General features: G+C 31.3%; 1 protein-coding gene across 3 annotated transcripts in view; it reads left to right on the forward strand.

The window, feature by feature from the left end:
• Nucleotides 1-18,938, forward strand: part of LOC146998620 (17-beta-hydroxysteroid dehydrogenase 13-like) — a 66,449-nt gene that overhangs the window by 29,362 nt on the left and 18,149 nt on the right. For all 3 annotated transcript variants that reach the window (XM_085811348.1, XM_085811349.1, XM_085811347.1), the window contains one exon: nt 12,446-12,685. In XM_085811348.1, the coding sequence (XP_085667474.1) occupies nt 12,446-12,685 (240 nt within the window). The remainder of the gene's footprint in view (nt 1-12,445; nt 12,686-18,938) is intronic.

The following is an 18,938-nucleotide window of genomic DNA, read 5'->3' on the forward strand; positions in this document are numbered from 1 at the left end:
CGATCCAGTCGCCAACTCCTGGTGACACACCACCTTTTAGTTCGCGCTCCACTGTAGAGTCATCAGGTTTTTTTTTTTTTTTTTTTTTTTTTTTTAAAAAGCAGGACTTGTGAAAAATTAGCAGTGCTCTCGCCGGGACTCGAACCTTGGACCTCCCGAATACGCTGCAGTCTGATCTGCGATCATGCTACATCCCATTTCATTCCCACAGCACTAGATTAATACCTCAATCTTTTAATGCTTTGAGTATAAGCATCAGTATAACAGGCCCCACAAATCATAAAATACTCCACTGCTTGCTGTTCTGTAGAAGACAGGTTTTAAATTTTTAATCCTTTTCTTCAAAATATAAGAGATAAACAAAGAAATGGCAGTGAATTTATAACTTCCTGACAAAACCTAACTTACTTTGCTGAAGATGATAGGTCACATAAAACCAAAGCTTGTGAATGCGTTGTGACATCAAGCTTATCCATTATCGGTGACAAATTGCACTGTTTAGAGGCATTGTCTGAAACGGTCAATGGCAGAGTACATAAGTACCTTAAAATCTAACTCATATGTGTTATATATATTATCATTTCCGTTAATATTCGTAACACTATGTTTTCTGTTCAGTAGAATTTTTATACACCTCACTGCGTATCTTAAAATATCCGCTTTCATTTTCATAAGCAGTATGTTTATTATTGTACTTATTAATTAATTAAAGTAAGTTTATTATCGTAGTTATTTTAATTAATTATTTTTAATTATTAATCCCTTTTAATTCACAGGGATTTCAGCGTGCAGAAACCGTATTTATCTTTTGTTTCGTTAAATTAGCGATAAAATGTTTTTTGTTCAACGGAATTATTTTGACAACCAATCTTTTGTAAGTTCTTCTTATCACAGAACTCCATCGATCCAAAAACTGTTGTCTCATTTATTACGTTGAATCATCGGAACGTGGAGAGTAACTGAAAATTATCACGCTCTCTTTAATTTAAAAATAAATTTGAAACGTTTCGAAATTCATGACTCATGAAAATTGAACAGCAGCTGAACACAGTATAGTGGTTATTATGAGTCAAATATAAATTAATCCAATGCAGTTGAATATATAATCTCTTTTCCTTTACAGCTGTCAAACATAGCTGTGCGATTGACTGCAGTAATGTGATAGCTCATTCGTGACATACGACTAAACTCGATCGATAATTAGCAGATTCCTGCCATAATTACATTCGGGCATGCAATGTACCACTCATGGTCATTCTGTGGCTTGCACTTTGAATATAGTAGTAGTTTCTACACAGTAGTCTTTACACATAATTTAAAACAGAACTTTTATTATTATGAGCTTTTTATTAATTAATAATTCAATTTTTTTAACTTCCTTTTACAAAGTGAAGGAAATATTGTAATAACGAAAAATTCGGGCATTATATTTCAACGAAAATATCCATTTTGACTGCTATCGAATGCAATTTAACAATGTTTTTGAGTGACATCTGTAAGCAAGGACAGATTAAAGGACTATTTCTCCCCAAACGGATTATAAAATCAATTCAAAATGGATTCAGAAGAGAATTTTTCGTGACGTTTGTACGTACATACGTATGTATGTATGTATAAATGTATCTTGCATAGCACAAACACGAGTATCCTCAGAACGGTGAAATTTTGCATACAGGACTGCTGTAGAATGTAGTTGTGCACCTCTCTTTTTGGTTGCCATCGGCCGAACCAAAAGTATACATATATATATATATATATCCACTCTGTTATTCGGCTCAGTTAGCTCAATTTTTTTTATCCTTATATATTGTTAAATTGTGCATTTTTTGCTTTAAAAATTATTGAATAATGCTATTCTTATCTTCCGATTAAGGTTTTTTATTCTTTAGTTAAACTGCATGCAAAATTTGTAGAATTATCAACAATTTAAAAATTGTTCAAATGCGACTAAGCCTAATTTTTGTTTACCATAGCAGCCTTATTTGTTTACATTTGAAACTTAGCAGAAGAAAGTCAGTTTCTGCACCTTCAGTGTTTTTCTGCGAGGGGACCAAAAATAAACTTTCAGTTTTGTGCACTGAAAAATCTGCCCTGCTGGCCGAATTGCTTGTTTTTGCGTAGAAATTCTAATTTTAATTGTAAAAACTGTTTTTTTAAATGTTTTAACTGTATTTGGTGTTTTATATTTTGTTACATTTTTGAATTTTTAATGAGATATTTTGAAATTTTATGCATTTTTGCCTTACCAGGAAGTGAGAACGAAATTAATTGAATAAGAAATCTATCTGTAATAAAATTCTAGGAAATAAATTTAAATTACATTATACATTACAGATAAATTAAATTCATTACAGATAAATTAAATGCATTAAAAATGCGTATAATTTAATATTCCGTACAAGGAAGCTATATGGTGTCCGCATCAGATTTTTTAATACATGAACAGTTCTAAGCAATTAAAAGAGCCTGCCGTGAATTTCGCTCTAAATTAAGGAACAGAAAGGAAAATAATTTCAATTTACCACTGTTATGTTTCATTTAAGATAAGCAGCAGCTATGTAAACAGCAAAAAGGACACTGGACGGCTGCATCCATGTTGTATTTCCAATCATCTTCTTATCTAAAGTCACTAGAAATATGTTGCGCCGTAAAAAATGTAGGCTGATCAAATTTGCTTAATAATATTAATTAAACCATTTAAAGTCAGTTGTGTTCTCTATGCATTTGTCCTCACATTAGTCGTGTGAAAAAAATGAACTATTTTTCGGTACAAAAAATCTAGTAAGTTGACAAGCTATTTTTTAAAAAAATGTTTGTATCTCGTATTGCAGTTTTTTTGGGTCGCTCTTTACTCCATTTCGTTCATTCCAGAAGTATACGTATATATCGGGAACAAAAAAATCGTTATTTATGATAATGAAACTGCTATCTATTTTTAAGTCTCATTAAAAGATTTTAACATTATTGTAAAAATCATTCCATATTCTTTCATTTTAAATTCACCCCTGGTAAAATCCATAGACAATTAAAATAGACAGAAGGGAAAAAGGAAACCAAAAGGAAATATTTAATTTATTATCCGAAAAACAAAAGTGTTGAACGCATTATATAAGAATTTTAGAGTTTCGCTTACTTTGGGAGCATAAACTAGATCCAAACTCTAAGGCTCCGTTCAGACAGGGATGTAAATGTCACATCTGGTTTAAGCCGAGCTTCTAGCAGCGAACCAGGCTCGGCTGCTAGAAGCTCGGCTTAAGCCGAGCTTCCCTTGCTACGTCACAAAAACTGGTTTAGGGATTTTGGCATAAATCCGTATCCGTATCCGTACCGATATAGCCGGAATATCGCGCTAGGCGCAACGTATCTGGCTCGATGATAAGCAAGGCCAAGAAGGCACATGATGTTAGAAAATGCCGGACGTAGTAAAGTGGAGGTCTAAGTTGGGTAAAAGAGGGTGACCAGGAGTCACAGTCCGAAAACGGCCAAAGACAGAGGAGGATACAAACGAATAGGAGCAGCGAGGGCCAACTGTGAGGCTTGTCTGCACTATGCTAGGAGACAAAGACAAGATCATGATAATTTAAGCATTCATAAATACATACAATGCATGAGCAATTACACAAAACGTACGAGTTAAAAGATAACTGGGAAAAAGTTACAATAAAATACTATGAAATACAAGATGCATAAAGGATAAAATAAGGTAAAACAATATATACATGAATATGTACAAAATTGGGTAGGAAAGTTTGAGTCACGGGTGAGGTCTAATATCTGAGTCCATGTCGAGAATTTCATAATTTAAAACATTAAGTTGTCCCAGGTGAGAACAAGTCCGAGCATTCTTGAAGAAGTTGCCTTTCATTCTGTGGAGAAACTTATCCACAGTTTCGATCTGCAGGTCTCTATGGACCGTATCATTGGAGACAAAGCGATGTGCACGAGTAATCAGACACAAGAGCTTATTTTGAGTGATCTGTAATTTAAGTAGGTCAATTGTGCGAACCGCAAGGCCAGGCAGGCGATGCGTAGGCAAAAAAGGGCCTGATAATGGCAATATAAATATGCCGCTTCCTCCTGAAATCTAACTTGGAGTCTGCAGCAAGCAGAGGCGTATTTTGGCATAAATCAATCAATCAATACATATATTGCCGGGCTATCGCTAATATATGCGATGTTGCCGGCTCATTGATAATTCTGCCGTATGGGCACATGACGTAACAGTCAGACGGGTAAGAAGAGGTCTGAGATAAAGAGAGGGGGTGACCATGCACCACAAGGTTATAGAAAACAAAACATGAGACCGAAAACCAGCATAGGCTTGACAAGAGTAAAGGCCCGTCCACACGAGTACGCTCGAAACGTAGCTGATGAACGCGCTTTTACGTTACCAGCGTAAAAGCGTCCAAACGAGTACGCTTGCGAAGAATGCGTTTAACCAATAGAATTATTTTGCGCAAAAATCACGTGACGCTGTAATATAGCGTCAACAGAGCTCTGTATCTTATTACTTCGCTGTGCTTCTGCATGTTTTGCGGCAAGTTGTCCGAATCAGATGATTTTTTTTTTAATAGCTGAAATTTTACTATTAAGTGCAATTATTAAGCAGAGGCAAAACCGCAAAAAATGGCAAGAATGAGTCAGAAAGATTTATTTAGAGCGACATGTTCAAAGAGATTTTAGATTTTTTTTTTTCCCTCTCTGCCTCGTTTGCGAAATGAATATCCGGAATTATTAAATTCCTACTATTATCTCACACTCTCCCTATATCTTGTTCAAATTTTCAGTACATAAAATGCTTTTTATTCATCCACTCAAGTTCAAATACAATTTTTTAAACTTGTAGTGAATGACACTTGATGTTAATACAGCTTTTTCACATATTAAAATTTTTTAAATTTTTTATTTTAAAAAATTCTGTTTGTATTTTTATTTATTTATTTGTATTTTTTTAATTTTTCTTTGTGGAACTAAGTAGGAATTGACTTAATTTTTTTATTTATTTATTTTTTTTTATATTACTTGTTTTTTAATTACTTCAGGATGAGTATAGACCAGTTTGACAGACTTGCAGATTCTATATTGTATGAAAATTAGGATTTATAAAACTGGTTTGGAATACAGTATATAAAGAGAATTAAATCACTTAATTCTCTTTATATACACCATCCACCATATAATAAAACCAACTTCATATTTTTTTAACTCCCCCTCCCTTGGTCTTTTGTTTTTCTTTTTATTTATTTTTAAATTTAGAATGAGGTTCAAACTTTGTACAACTTATGAGAAATTATGTGCATGATAAAATATGCAATAAAGTAAAACTAAAGATAATTTATAGATGATATATGATAAAGAGATGCAGATATATTATTACATAAGGATTTCTATCTGCAATGCACATTTTTAAACTAAATTAACAACAATAATAATAATGAATAAAATAAGAAATGAAAACAATAATAATAGGTAAAATAAGAAAATAATGATTCATGATTAAATATAAGAAACACGTTTTAAAATGAGAAAAGCTAACTGAATTTATATACTGGATACGGGTGAGATACGAACTCGTAAACTTTCGATTCGCAAAGCAGCGCGCTGACCACTCAGCTATCTGTGACAGGACTGTTTATGAAAAATAATGTAGCAAGTAGAAATCGCTGCAAAAATAATTTAATTAAATTTCAATAAATGATTGCTGTATGACACAAGGTGTAACTTTCCTCCAAAATTTCGTAATTGAATTGTATTTTATTGAATATTCTTTCACAGTCAACTGCTTTATTTTAGAAGTTGTTATATTGCTGAAGTTAGTTTTTGGTGTATTTAATATTGGGATATTTATAGAGCTTTTTATTACACATGATATAGCCAATTTTATAATAATTAAGGAGAATTTTGTAGGGCAGAAACTTTGATTTCGTAGAAACTGTAATTTATTTAGGTTCATATTACTTACGGTGTTATAAATAGGTGAAGCATATGGATATACTGGTCGGATCATTGCTTTATAAATATACAGTTTTCCCCTTTAATGAGAATTTTAAATTTATACCAATATATACCGTTTGAGAAATCTGAAGATGGCGTGAACAATGCTGATTATTCTATTGAAGATGGCGTGATTATTTTATTGCTGTATACACTTATGATATTTCTAAGCAAAACCTCATCTCTGTGTGGTTCTGACGCCATATTGAAACGGGTAAGCAAGAAGGTTTTCTGATTATGACACGTGATAAGAACTCGGTCGGCTATTGGCTATACGCGCGCGTCGCGGGCGAAAAAGCTGAACAGGACAAGGAGGTTAGAATAGAAGGAGGGAAGGTTCAACTCAAACGGTGAAGCTTGGCGGCCATCTTCCTGTCATCACCGTGACTTGTGCAAGGAAGTCTGTCATTGCAACATTTTTTTCTTTTCTTTTTGAAGCATGTCAGCTTGTATTGCATATTAATGCACAAATAGATTCTCGAAAAAAATTCCGGGCATTATTTTTCACACGTAACTATTAATTTTCTTTTTTTTATGTAATATGACAACTATGTCAAAAATATCACAATGTCATGTGGTTTTCTTTCCAGATGTGAAAAAAAAGGACTTAAAATAGGTTATTTAATATAACTATAATCAAAAAAATACATTTTAATGTTTCTGTTTATAGCTGGTATCTTCGTTCCTTAAGATACAATGCTATATGGTAGGATTTAAATTGTATAATTTGAACGTTTTAGTTAATTCGTTTTATAACTTTCATGAAAAGTAAGAAATCAATTGTTACTATTTTTATTAATTGTAAAGGTGTTAAATAAAGCAATGCTTTTCTTTATATATTAATTATTATTCATTTTTTTAAGTTAAGATAAACTGTTCTGTTGTTAAAAATTTTTTGCATAAACTTACAAATTTCTGGGCAGTATAGTGATAAAATTAAGTAAAATATTTACACAATTGAACATGTGGAAAGATGTATCCAAAAACTTATATAGGTGTATTTCTGTAATTCAACTTAATTAAAGGCAGTTTCTTTGAGATTAATAAATATGAAATGCGCATAAACTGAAATCAATGAATTCACATAAATCTGTTTTATTTTATTAAGATTTATTTTCTAACCTAAGAAAATTCGTGAAATATGCAGAAAAATCATTTTTTAAAGGCTTTAATGTTATGCGCGTGCATTTAGATTTCGAACTATTTCTTAATAATTTGCTGTACATAGTAAATTATGGATATCATCTTTATTACTTTAAAACAAAAATTCAACAATAGCGAGGGATTTCATTATAAATTTAACATATTTTTACTGGAAAATAAATGCACGGAACAGCTTAGAAACACGTACATGTCACTGCCGTAATGCAATGTTTTGAAGTCACAAACATGGACGCCGCTTGTTCGGCGGAGTTTCATTCCCCGATAGTGGAGGAAACTGCGAACCCTCCCTCCTTCTATTCTAACCTCCTTGGAACAGGAGCGTACTCAGTTTTACGTCTTCTGCGTCATGCGAATTTACGCCGGCGTCAAAAAAGTTGCGTCAACTACGTCGGGAGCGTCCTCGTGTGGACGGGCCTTTAGGGAATCTGACTGGTATTGGCATAAAGTTCGAAGTTTCCAACTTTATACTTACTTGGTAAAAGAGTCGACCAATCAGAGCGAATGCACAAAACCTATGAGCGGGAAATCTGTAGACACATCTACGCATGCGCAAATTTAGCTTCCCTAATTGGCTACGGCTTTGACCCTGTCTTGCAGGTGTGAACGGAACTTATGACTAAAAGGCTGTATGAGATTTATACAATCGTCTGACTGAATGGGACTATTCGCCGTGGTCATTTCGACGTGATCGTTTCGCCGCCAAGACATATTTTTCTTTACACGACTGAGTTATATCTTGCTGTATTATATTAAGTTGATTTAAATTAATAACTCTGTTTAGTTTAATTTAATTTGATAAACACTTTATATAAGATAATATATAAAATGTTTTTATATACAGTTTTATACAAATTCACCGTTACACATGACATATTAATTTTAAGAGAGTAAGGTGCTGAGGTGAGAGAGTAAGGTGTAACAAATCTTTTTATTTAAACACAAAGCGTTGACAATAAACGCACTTATACTAACAAGATGCATACACACTTATACTATACACTTATAGTTGTACTAACAAGATAGACCACCACTTGTGGCAAGGTAACTAAACAGTGAAATTTAAATTAAAGCGTAGGCTAGTAGTCAAAGGTTACTTAATTAATTCAAATGTAAGCTGGTTCAGCAAACGCTAACCGGCATAACAATTTAAATGTTGGCAGCAAAGCCGAATAACTGCAAACATAACAGAGATGGCAGAACTAAAGAAATGTCTCCTCGAGAGTCAAAACACTCTGTCTTACAATCCACAAACCTCAGCTTAAATACTCTCTACTTATTTCCATTTTTCATGAAGAAATGGAACGAAGAAAATATAGTAACTACTGAAATTATAAATAAGCGGTTAATTAAAATAATAGCCCTAAAATTTAAAATTTATACATCGGTGGGATATATTTTCCTGATTATAGAGCATCAATAGTTATTCATTAACGTTTCTAAGTAGTCATAATTATTTTTAAAAAGTGAAATTCTTGTTAATTTAATTTAAACCTTTTGAGTTTTCCATTTGGAAAGAATTTTACTATTTTTAAAGCAATTTAAGTGTTCAAAACACTACTTTTGAATATTTCTAAATTATATCCGGTTGTTTGAAAAGTCAGGATGAATTTTTTCTATGTTTCTCAAGGCTTTTTTATTTATAGAAACAACAATAATCAGTCACATGTATACTGCCCGTTTTGTTCGATAAAGTTTTACTTTCTTTTAATGAGCTTCGTAATCCCTCATTCACAAAGGAACCTGAATTTATTAGAAAAAAAGCTGATACAGCCTCGTATCACTGAATCGTCTGAACTGAATTTTATACCAAGAAAGAAATTTTGAAGAGAGCGAAACAAATGAAAGTCTAAAGTATGATGTACTTTCTTTCATGATTTTTTAAAACAGTTAAAACCACTAAGTGTTCTAAATTCACAAATACCTGAAACTTTCATACTGCCAGGTAATCCAGAAGGTAACAATGTGCAAAGTATATTGATATACTGATTAATAACATTGATGCTTTTTTCATGTCTTGAAACTCTTTCAAAAATAGCAGACCACTGCTCAAGTATATGCATCGAATAATAAAGATTTTTCATTCATAATTTTGTATCACATTTAATTGTTAATTAAGCATGTTGCTAAATAAAATTTTAAAAAAGAGAGACAGAAATTTATATTTTTCATTTTTAGTTAACCCAAAGTGATTATTTTTCAGTTATACAAAAATAAAATTATATTATGTGGAGGACAAAACATGTATTTTATTTAACACATTTTGATGTTTGAAACATAAAATAAAAGTAGCGAATACTCTGTCAAGGTTATAGAAAGACGTATATAATTTTTAAACTACCGCAAAATCGCTGTTGCAAGTTATCGAAAAATAAACAAGATGTGATTTTTGCGTAAATGTCACTAAACTATACAGACTTCTATTATCCATCCAACAATGAATGTTTCTTTTATGCGCAAGGGTCCCACTTTACATTTTGGATTAAAAATGCTTTAAACTTTAAGGATTACTAAGTATGTTCCGCCCAAAAAGTATTTATCAATGTTTTACTTCTTCACTAGTCACTTATATTAATTAAGGAATTAAACAGACTAAGGTCAAAGGGAAAAAGTAAATATACCTGTGTGAGTACATGCACTAGTTATTTTTGAGAAAGTTTCTCTCTTCATTTACAAAATTGTTTGAAAAAATTTAGGTATGTACATAAACAATAACCTTTTAGTCCATTTAATTCAGAATATTTCATAAAGTATTTGTGGAAAGTTTATCTTAAGTAAAGTTCTTTTCGTAAAAGAAAAGTTGAAAAATTCAAGTTTCTCAAAAAATACGTTTCATGTAATGCAAACGCAAACAAAAGGAAAAGAAAGTGTTGCCAAATATGGAAATAAAATTGCAAAACTAATCTTGTTCCCGAGCACTTAATAACAAAAAATAAAGGTTCAAAGTCATCATATGAACATCACTAAAGTATGCAAATTAAAAATTTTTCATTTTAAACCAATTCTAGAGAACTCTGTGTACCTTTAGACATAGGCTTCCTGGTTGTTAAACAGAAACATCCAGTTTACGATGTAGAAGAATAACAGCCATAATTCTGCTTTTAACACCGGAGAAACAAAATAAAAGTAGTTTGGGGAAATTTGATTTATATGCTTTAATATAAATAAAATATTTTTGAAAAATTTCATCAAAATTCACAATTAGAACGTAGTACGATACCTAATAACAATAAACAGTATTTTATACAGTAGTAAAACAGTACGAATTTTCATCTGTTTATTGTTATATTGTTAGTATAATAACAATAAACAGATGAAAATTCGTTATGAAGAAATTATCAGGCTGTTTTAATAAAACAATATCTTTCCAATATTTCTATAATTGTAAAAAATTACATACATCTTGAAATAATTATTAAAATATCTGGTGTGGATATCATATATGACTTCACTGTATGGCTTATTAAATTATACACATTTTTGCTGCATTTCATTTAAACTTACTTCCTCGAATTTCATTAGAGATACATTTCTCATTCAATTAATTCTGTTCTCACTACGTGGAAAAACAAAAATACATAAAAACTCAAAACATTCCCATTAAAAACTGTAAAATAGAAAAAATTGAAAGACACGAAATACAGTTAAAACAGTTAAAAAAAATTTGCAATTAAAATTAGAGTTTCTACACAAAAAGAGGCAATTCTGCAAGAGGGCAAGAAAGCATATTTTTCAATGCACAAAACTGAAAATTTGCTTTTGGCCCCACTTGGCAAAAAGACATTGAAGGTGCAGAAATTGGATCAAATCACTATTCTACTGAGTTTCAAATGTAAACAAATGGCCGTTCGTTTGGCTTAAGTCGGCACATCCAAGTTTTAAATTGTTGATAATTCTATAGCTATTGCATGTAGACTAACGATTCTGGCATAAAATATATTGATACTGAATTAGATTAAATTATTTTCTCCCTCTTTTCTTCATGCTTTCGTGGTGTAATCGGAAGCTACTCGAAGCGTATTCGAGATGTACAGGGCTCGAGTCTCGGCGAGGGCACTGCACGTTTTTCACATTTCCTGCTTAAAAAAAAATGACTACTTTTTTATGCTAAAGAGCATCAAAATTTTATGCGCTTTAGCTGGTTTCATTTTGCAGTTTTCCCACACTTTTATACTCAGAAGACCCTGAGTAAGAAAGGCTCTCAAAATGCTTTTAAATACGATGAAAATAAAATTGATAATTAATGTATATACGATTGCAAAGATAAACTTACTAAGACACCCTCCACTAACCTAAAATAAAATTAGATACAAAGTTAGATACTGGTAAAACATTGGCTAAATTTTCATAAAAATGTTTTAGATATGTCTACAATAGATAAAGATATTTCAGATCCAGGAGAGGGCGGGGTTGTTCTCACCAGCGCAGCCAGTTTGAATAAAGATGCTTGGGTTTAAAATCGGGCCTTGTTCACCAGGACCCAAGAGATACTCGGCATTTTAATGAAGTTCAGTTTATACCAAGAAGAATGTACTTTAATTAAAGCAGCCAGGACACTTATTTGAATATCTAAGTGAATAGTCAACAACTTGCATAAAGTGCTGGTATCGATATGGAATCGTCGGAGTGGTGGGACATGAAACTACCCACTTCTACGAAAGAAAGAATTAGATCCATCTATTCACCTGGATTTAATATGTTTACATGAAACTATCCACTTCTATGATGTAAAGAATTAGATCCATCTACTACCTTGAATTTAATATGTTTACATGAAACTACCCACTTCTTTGAAGTAAAGAATTAGGTCCATCTTTACTCCCCTGAATTTAATATGTTTACTATTAATTTATCTTTCGAATTTATCCACTTTCAAACAATCGATATCAGGTGACATAGCGGATGTACGGCTACCAACACCCTGGGAAGTTTCCCGAATTCTGGATAGCCCCATCTGCCCTGTGCAGGTCAAGTAAAATTTAATAAAAATGAAATTATAATGAAGAAAAGGGAGGAGGGAATATAATCTGCAAATTACAAGTTTCCTTAATGCAATAAATATCATTAGTTCCGTAGAAATATTTTCTATGTAAAAATTAAAAACCGGAGATTCAGTTTCTGCCGCGAGATGTAATAAGAAACAAGAAGTCGCCTTGTTTTACCGGGAAAGTTGGCAGCTATGTCATTGTCATTCACTAAAAAATATCTTTTTATATAAAACACTATTTATGATAACTTTTCATTTATTTAAATTTTATTAATGTCAAACAAATTTGAAATTACGTTTTAGGATAATAATGAAAGTGTTGCTTCGAAACTTCGATTAGCAGGCCATACTGTCTTTTCATACAAAGTGGACGTCACCAATGAACAAGAAGTGGTTCATGCAGCCAATCGCGTTAAACAAGAAGTAGGTGACGTGTCTATCCTCATCAACAACGCTGGTGTCTTTTCCGGTCAACCACTGGTCAATCTTTCAAGTCAAGTAATCAGGAGATGTTTCGAAGTCAATTCTTTGGCACACTTCTGGGTAAGTGATTTTTTAATAATCACAGAAGAAAATAATAAAATCATTAATTTCTTCCGATAGTATTGTAACACCAGGTTTTAAAAGATTACTAGCTGGCAAGCCCGTGAGATGAACGGGCTACAGCCAAAACAATGTTTATAAGTTCTACGTCCTGAAAACTGAATATAAAATGAACTATTAATTTAATTTAATGTACTGTATACAAACTTGTTAGCTACGACGAAAGCAAATTTTATCCGTTCTGTGTACAGCGAAAAAGAAAGTGCATAAAAAAATTTCAGTGTGAATGAAATCAGCTCCTTCTTTCCAAGAAACAACCAATTCGTAAATAATCTTTTTGTTGCCAAACCAGAAAACAAAAACTTTTGACACATCAGGTTACTATTGTTACTTTTCTTTTTTCTGACACCAGTTGTTACGTTATTTTCTTCCTTCACGTTCGTACGGGGTTCGTGTGGATTTGGAGTGAATAACGACGACAGCACTTCATGGAATACCTAAACACACTTTATTTACTAATATTAATCAGGACAGTTCAAAAATTACTTGTACAGTCGTCGAACTGTTATAAACACGCTGACACATTCAGCGACACAGCCTTCACACTGTTAGGCAATAACGGTGGAGACAGCTTCACTGCAAAGCACCAAAGTACTGCTCCCGAGTCTGCTCTGTCGTTCTCGGAACTCCACGTACTCTCGAGACTCTCCACGCTACAACTCGCGATGCACTCGACGACACACAGAGCACAGCTCCCGACTCTTCGGTTCAGTCGTTCCCGGAGTTTAACACACTCTCTCGACGATGCACTAACCGTGATACACTAAAAGACTCTTCGATGCACTCGACGACTCACTCGGCACTCGCTGCCCGGCTGTCAACTCGATCGTCTCCGCACGAACTAACTAGATGAGACACACTATCTCGCACTCCAAACGAGGCACTCTGACTCGCCCTTTCGACGAGGCACACTCACTGACTGCGGACCAGCAGGGTTTATATATTATTCGGCTTGTGTTCGAGAACATTCTGGGCTAAACCGGTAAGAATTCGTTCCAGAAGTTTCTCCATCCGTCCATGGCATATTGCCAACTTTGTCGCCAAATGTGGCAGCCCTGCCTTCCCTTGCCATTTTATGGTAACCCTAAAACTGCTTTGCGGGGAAACTATTTTACCGCGTTTCTACATTTCGTAACAATATGTATGCATATGACATCATGATTTAAATTTAATATATTATAACAACTTTTTCTCAATATCAATAAAAGAATTAACATGGCAGTAACATACCGTGTCAGTTATCTTAATCTGATACAAAATAAGTTGACAACAGCAGCTATTTATTTAAAATGCTGACATTAATGAAACATTTCGTCATTAATGAAACATTGTCAGAACATAACCTTATAATAATAATTTAAACAAATTTAAATTCTAAACAAAGACGTATAAAAGTAAAAAAGTAGAAAAGCAAATTTAAATTCTAAAAAAAAAATTTAAAAATATGCAAACATGTAAAAGATTTAATTCTCGAACTAATCTACAATATCATTTAAATTCAGAAGCATAAGCAAATCAAGTGTAAAATCTATCTATGAAAATAAATCTACTAATTTAATAAATTAAAATTAAATTAAACAATTTTTAAAAAAATGCATATGTGAATGATCGTAGAGTAGGCAGGAGACAGACTTATCAAGGGGAAGTTGCCTCCAAACCTAACTCTCCAATCATTCAATTCGTGTTTCGTCATTCATGCAGGCAAGGGTAAAAGTCCAAACCAAAAGTAATTCCAATAAAGTGGTATCCTTAGAAATTAACATTAAAGTATTAACATTTAAGAATTAAAGTTCAAAAAGGAAAATACTAATTAAGTCTTTTGAGAGACAAGTAAAGTCAAGAATTAAACTTTTTTTAAAAAATTAATTTTTTTAATTAAAAATTAATTTTTTATAAAAATAATAAAAAAATCTAGAAACCAATGTATTTTAGAAATCCTTGTCTACAGAAACTTTCCCTGCACGAATATGCATATCAATAAAAAGAAACTATAAAAGAACTAACTATACATAATCCACATAAACCAATAAGAAATAAAAAACAAAAAGAAACAAAAAGAACTAATTCACAATTTTTAAAAATAAATATATATTTAAAAATATATATTAAAAAGGCAGGCCTTGACTTTACTTTATAATTTTTTGGCTCTTTTGGATATGATAACATTACGTTAAACCTTAACTGGAGGGTAATGAAGGATATAAAAGAGTAGAGAAATTATTGTAAATTTTTATTGTAAATATTTTGTAAATATGTATATTTAATCAATACTGGATTCTTTCCTTTTATTAATAAAGGGCCAACTCTTTTCAAAAGTCTCAATTATAGCCCGAATTGAGTGAAGATTTTAATCTTCTTCTTCTAATTTTCCATACTTTAGCCAGTATTTAGTTAAGTTTTGATATACCAATTAAATCAAGTTCATTAAACTTTTAATATTTTCTTTCATCAAATTTAAGTTTTATTTAACTTCCTAAAGGAATTTTTGAGAAATTTCTGGGAAATTCTAGAGGTTTTTCAAGGACTTCATTTCAAAAAAAATTTGGGAAATTTTACTTTAAAACTTTAATATTAAAACATTTCAGTTTTTCTTAATTACTTTTCTTAATTATTTTTAATTACTAATTCTTAATTACTTTTTAATTACTAATTTTTTGCAATTTTCACACAAAATATCTTTCACTTAATTTTTTAACAATTTTCACAATTTTTCAACAGAACACACATTTCAAATTACAAACAGTTTACTTTTTTTCACATACCACTTCACTTTAATTTCCTTCAAGCAAACATACATCTCTTGATTGGCTCAGTTACTTAACTCCCTAAATAATTAATATTACTACCTTTAGGATTTTTAATTTAATTTAATTTAATTAATATTAATATTTACAAAAAATTTTGTACTATAACAAAGATAGCAGCTTGACACTCAACTTTACCTACATAAGCGCCATCTTTATAATTTGAAGAACACACATACTTCTCTTTCACAACACTTTTGCAGACCCCAACACTCATATAGTAAGTAAGTTAGAATTAAAACTTACTATTTACTTGCTTTAAGTATTTTTTTTAAAAAAATTTTAATGTAGTATCTAAGTATTTTCTAAATATGAAATTATATTTTTAAATATATATTTATTTTTAAAAATTGTGAATTAGTTCTTTTTGTTCCTTTTTGTTTTTTATTTCTTATTGGTTTATATGGATTATGTATAGTTCTTTTATAGTTTCTTTTTATTTATATGCATATTCGTGTAGGGGAAGTTTCTGTAGACAAGGATTTCTAAAATACATTGGTTTCTAGATTTTTTATTATTTTATAAAAAATTAATTTTAAAAAAATTTAATTTTTTAAAAAAGTTTAATTCTTGACTTTACTTGTTTCTCAAAAGACTTAATTAGTATTTTCCTTTTTGAACTTTAATTCTTAAATGTTAATTTCTAAGGGTACCACTTTATTGGAATTACTTTTGGTTTTGACTTTTACCCTTGCCTGCATGAATGACGAAACACGAATTGAATGATTGGAGAGTTAGGTTTGGAGGCAACTTCCCCTTGATAAGTCTGTCTCCTGCCTACTCTACGATCATTCACATATGCATTTTTTAAAAAATTGTTTAATTTAATTTTAATTTATTGAATTAGTAGATTTATTTTCATGGATAGATTTTACACTTGATTTGCTTATGCTTCTGAATTTAAATGATATTGTAGATTAGTTCGAGAATTAAATCTTTTTCATGTTTGCATATTTTTAAATTATTTTGGCTTTTTTTTTTTTTTTTTTTTTTTTTTTTTTTTTTTTTTTTTAGAATTTAAATTTGCTTTTCTACTTTTTTACTTTTATACGTATTTGTTTAGAATTTAAATTTGTTTAAATTTAAATTTCATTCCTTGCAGCAATGGCGCAAAGAATCTTTAATTAAATATGTATTTAAATTTAATTTTTTTAATTAAACTCAATTTATTCTTATGAAACTTATAATAATAATGATATATTTAATGTTTGGAGATGCCAATATTTTTATTTCATGTTTTGCAAAACTTACACATTTTTATTAACAAACTCTACGATTTAAAAGCGAGTAGTGGCAACGCTTTTCGAAATAAAGCAGATTTTTATTCCAGCGTGCGAGACTGTTGCCACTCAGAAAAATGAGTGCGAAAATTAGCGTTTTCAGAGTTTTTCATTTATATGTCGGCTAATTAAAATTGTACGAAGATGAAAATGGTTGAAATGGCTTCCAAAAATCCGTAGGTACCTCTCTCGAAATTCAACTCGCTGCCGTTCCGGAAGAGATAATGCAACAAGCAAACCAACAGACAGAAGCGCATAGATTTTTAATAGTGTACATTCTAAGCTCGAGATTATTTTGAGATACATGCCTCTAAATGCCTGGGCAAAGCTTCTATGATACTCTTTGTTGTACCTCTCACATACAGCGAGGATAAGTCTGGCAACAGCTGCAGGAAGAAAAACTTGGCTGTGCTGGAATGGCAACAGCGGATGAAATTCTATAGAGTTAATTTTGATTTTGAATCGATATTTTATGCGTCTTTTGCGATACCATTGCGTTACAAAATTTGAGTTTTGGGTGAATGAAATGGAATCCGCTGCCCCGCTGCGGTTATTAGCAAAATATATTTAGAAAATTAGCTGCGTTGAAAAGGATGAAACCCTTGTGTTTGAATTTGCGGTATTTTACCTCCTATAGTTGCGTCGAGTTCAGAAATTATGCCAGGCTTATTCACGCTGGTGCAGATAAGTTCAAATTTTTGTTATTGTGTTTATAGTGTATAACTTGCAAATATATGAATAAAATTCTATTAAATAAACATTTAAAATTCTGGAATAGTGTTTAAAATTTTAGATGTAGAGTATTCACATTGCTATGTCGGAGCCAGTGGCAGTCAGGTGTAAAGTAAAATTGTTTTCGCTCCACGACATAACACTCTTAATTCATATTCAATTTTCTAAATTTTCAACTGTGACAGACTGCTCTGTGACAGTAAAATTTCAGCTAAGTCTATTGTCAACACTATCCAGAAATACGTTGAGACTTCATCGTTATTTAGTTTATTTAAATTATGAACATAAACGGCTTTTAATTCTGAACTTATTAGATTTTATACATGTAGAAAATATATTTTGTACAATATTTAACTACTTTTAAAAAGTATAGTAAACTTCTAATAAATAATTTTGGTTAAGATGCAATTAAAATTTACATTGTATTTTAAATGTAGTTCAAATGAAATTCTCCTGCTTATATTAAAAGAAATAAGTCAATCATTTGTCCATAACTAAATATCTATTACCACACTGCAAATACTTAATATTTCTTTATAAATTTGAAATTATTTTGAGTGATATTGAATTTCGTTAGTTTAATCATTTTACTAGAGTGGGATATTCGAAACCTCGAATTCCTAAGATTCGAGATTGGAAAATGTTTTTTGTCATTCGCTTTCCTTCCCCTCCCAACGTCACTTGAGTCTTCGAAATCTAACCTAAAAATCTATTTAAGAATTTTAATTAAAAATTTTTGAATGATTACTTTTATTGACGTACAATACAGAATTCTTTAAAAAATGAAAGCAGTTTTTGCATTATCAGTGAATCTGGATCGCAAATATTTTAAAGTAGTCCTGAATATCAAGTATTTAATTTTTTGGAGAGAATTCAGGAATTCATGTTTAGTGTTCCCTTGAAATAATAATCCATTTCCGTTTCTCCATTTACTTTGACTTCAGAAGGATTAAAAAAAAGATATCTGAAACGTTTCAGATTTTAAATTACGTCCAAAGCTACGTTTTTTTAACGTCTTGTGCGTTACCTTTATTTATTAAATATCATGTTCTTTGCAATTAAACCATTAAATTCAGTTCAACAGCAATGTCGCAAAATAATTCTAAAATGAGCATATCTTTAGAATTTCCGATGCACAGTTCCGCGCCGCTAAAGATGAAAAGTTTTTTTTTTCTCCGTAGAGTGTTATTATTGCTCGCTTTTAAATCCTTGAGTTTCTTAATCAAAAATTGGTTAAAGCTTTACAAAATATGAAATCGATAATAAAACAAATTCTAAATTTCAAATTTCGGCTTTCAAATGCCCATATTCGCAGTAGGATGACGTCATTCAAAATTGGATGCTTCTGGGTAACGTTGTTTTATCACAATGCGAGAA

Source organism: Stegodyphus dumicola, chromosome 2 (genome assembly GCF_044657685.1).
Source record: "Stegodyphus dumicola isolate Sdum_Otavi_A_Nest chromosome 2, ASM4465768v1".
In the NCBI taxonomy this organism is placed as follows: Eukaryota; Metazoa; Arthropoda; class Arachnida; order Araneae; family Eresidae; genus Stegodyphus; species Stegodyphus dumicola.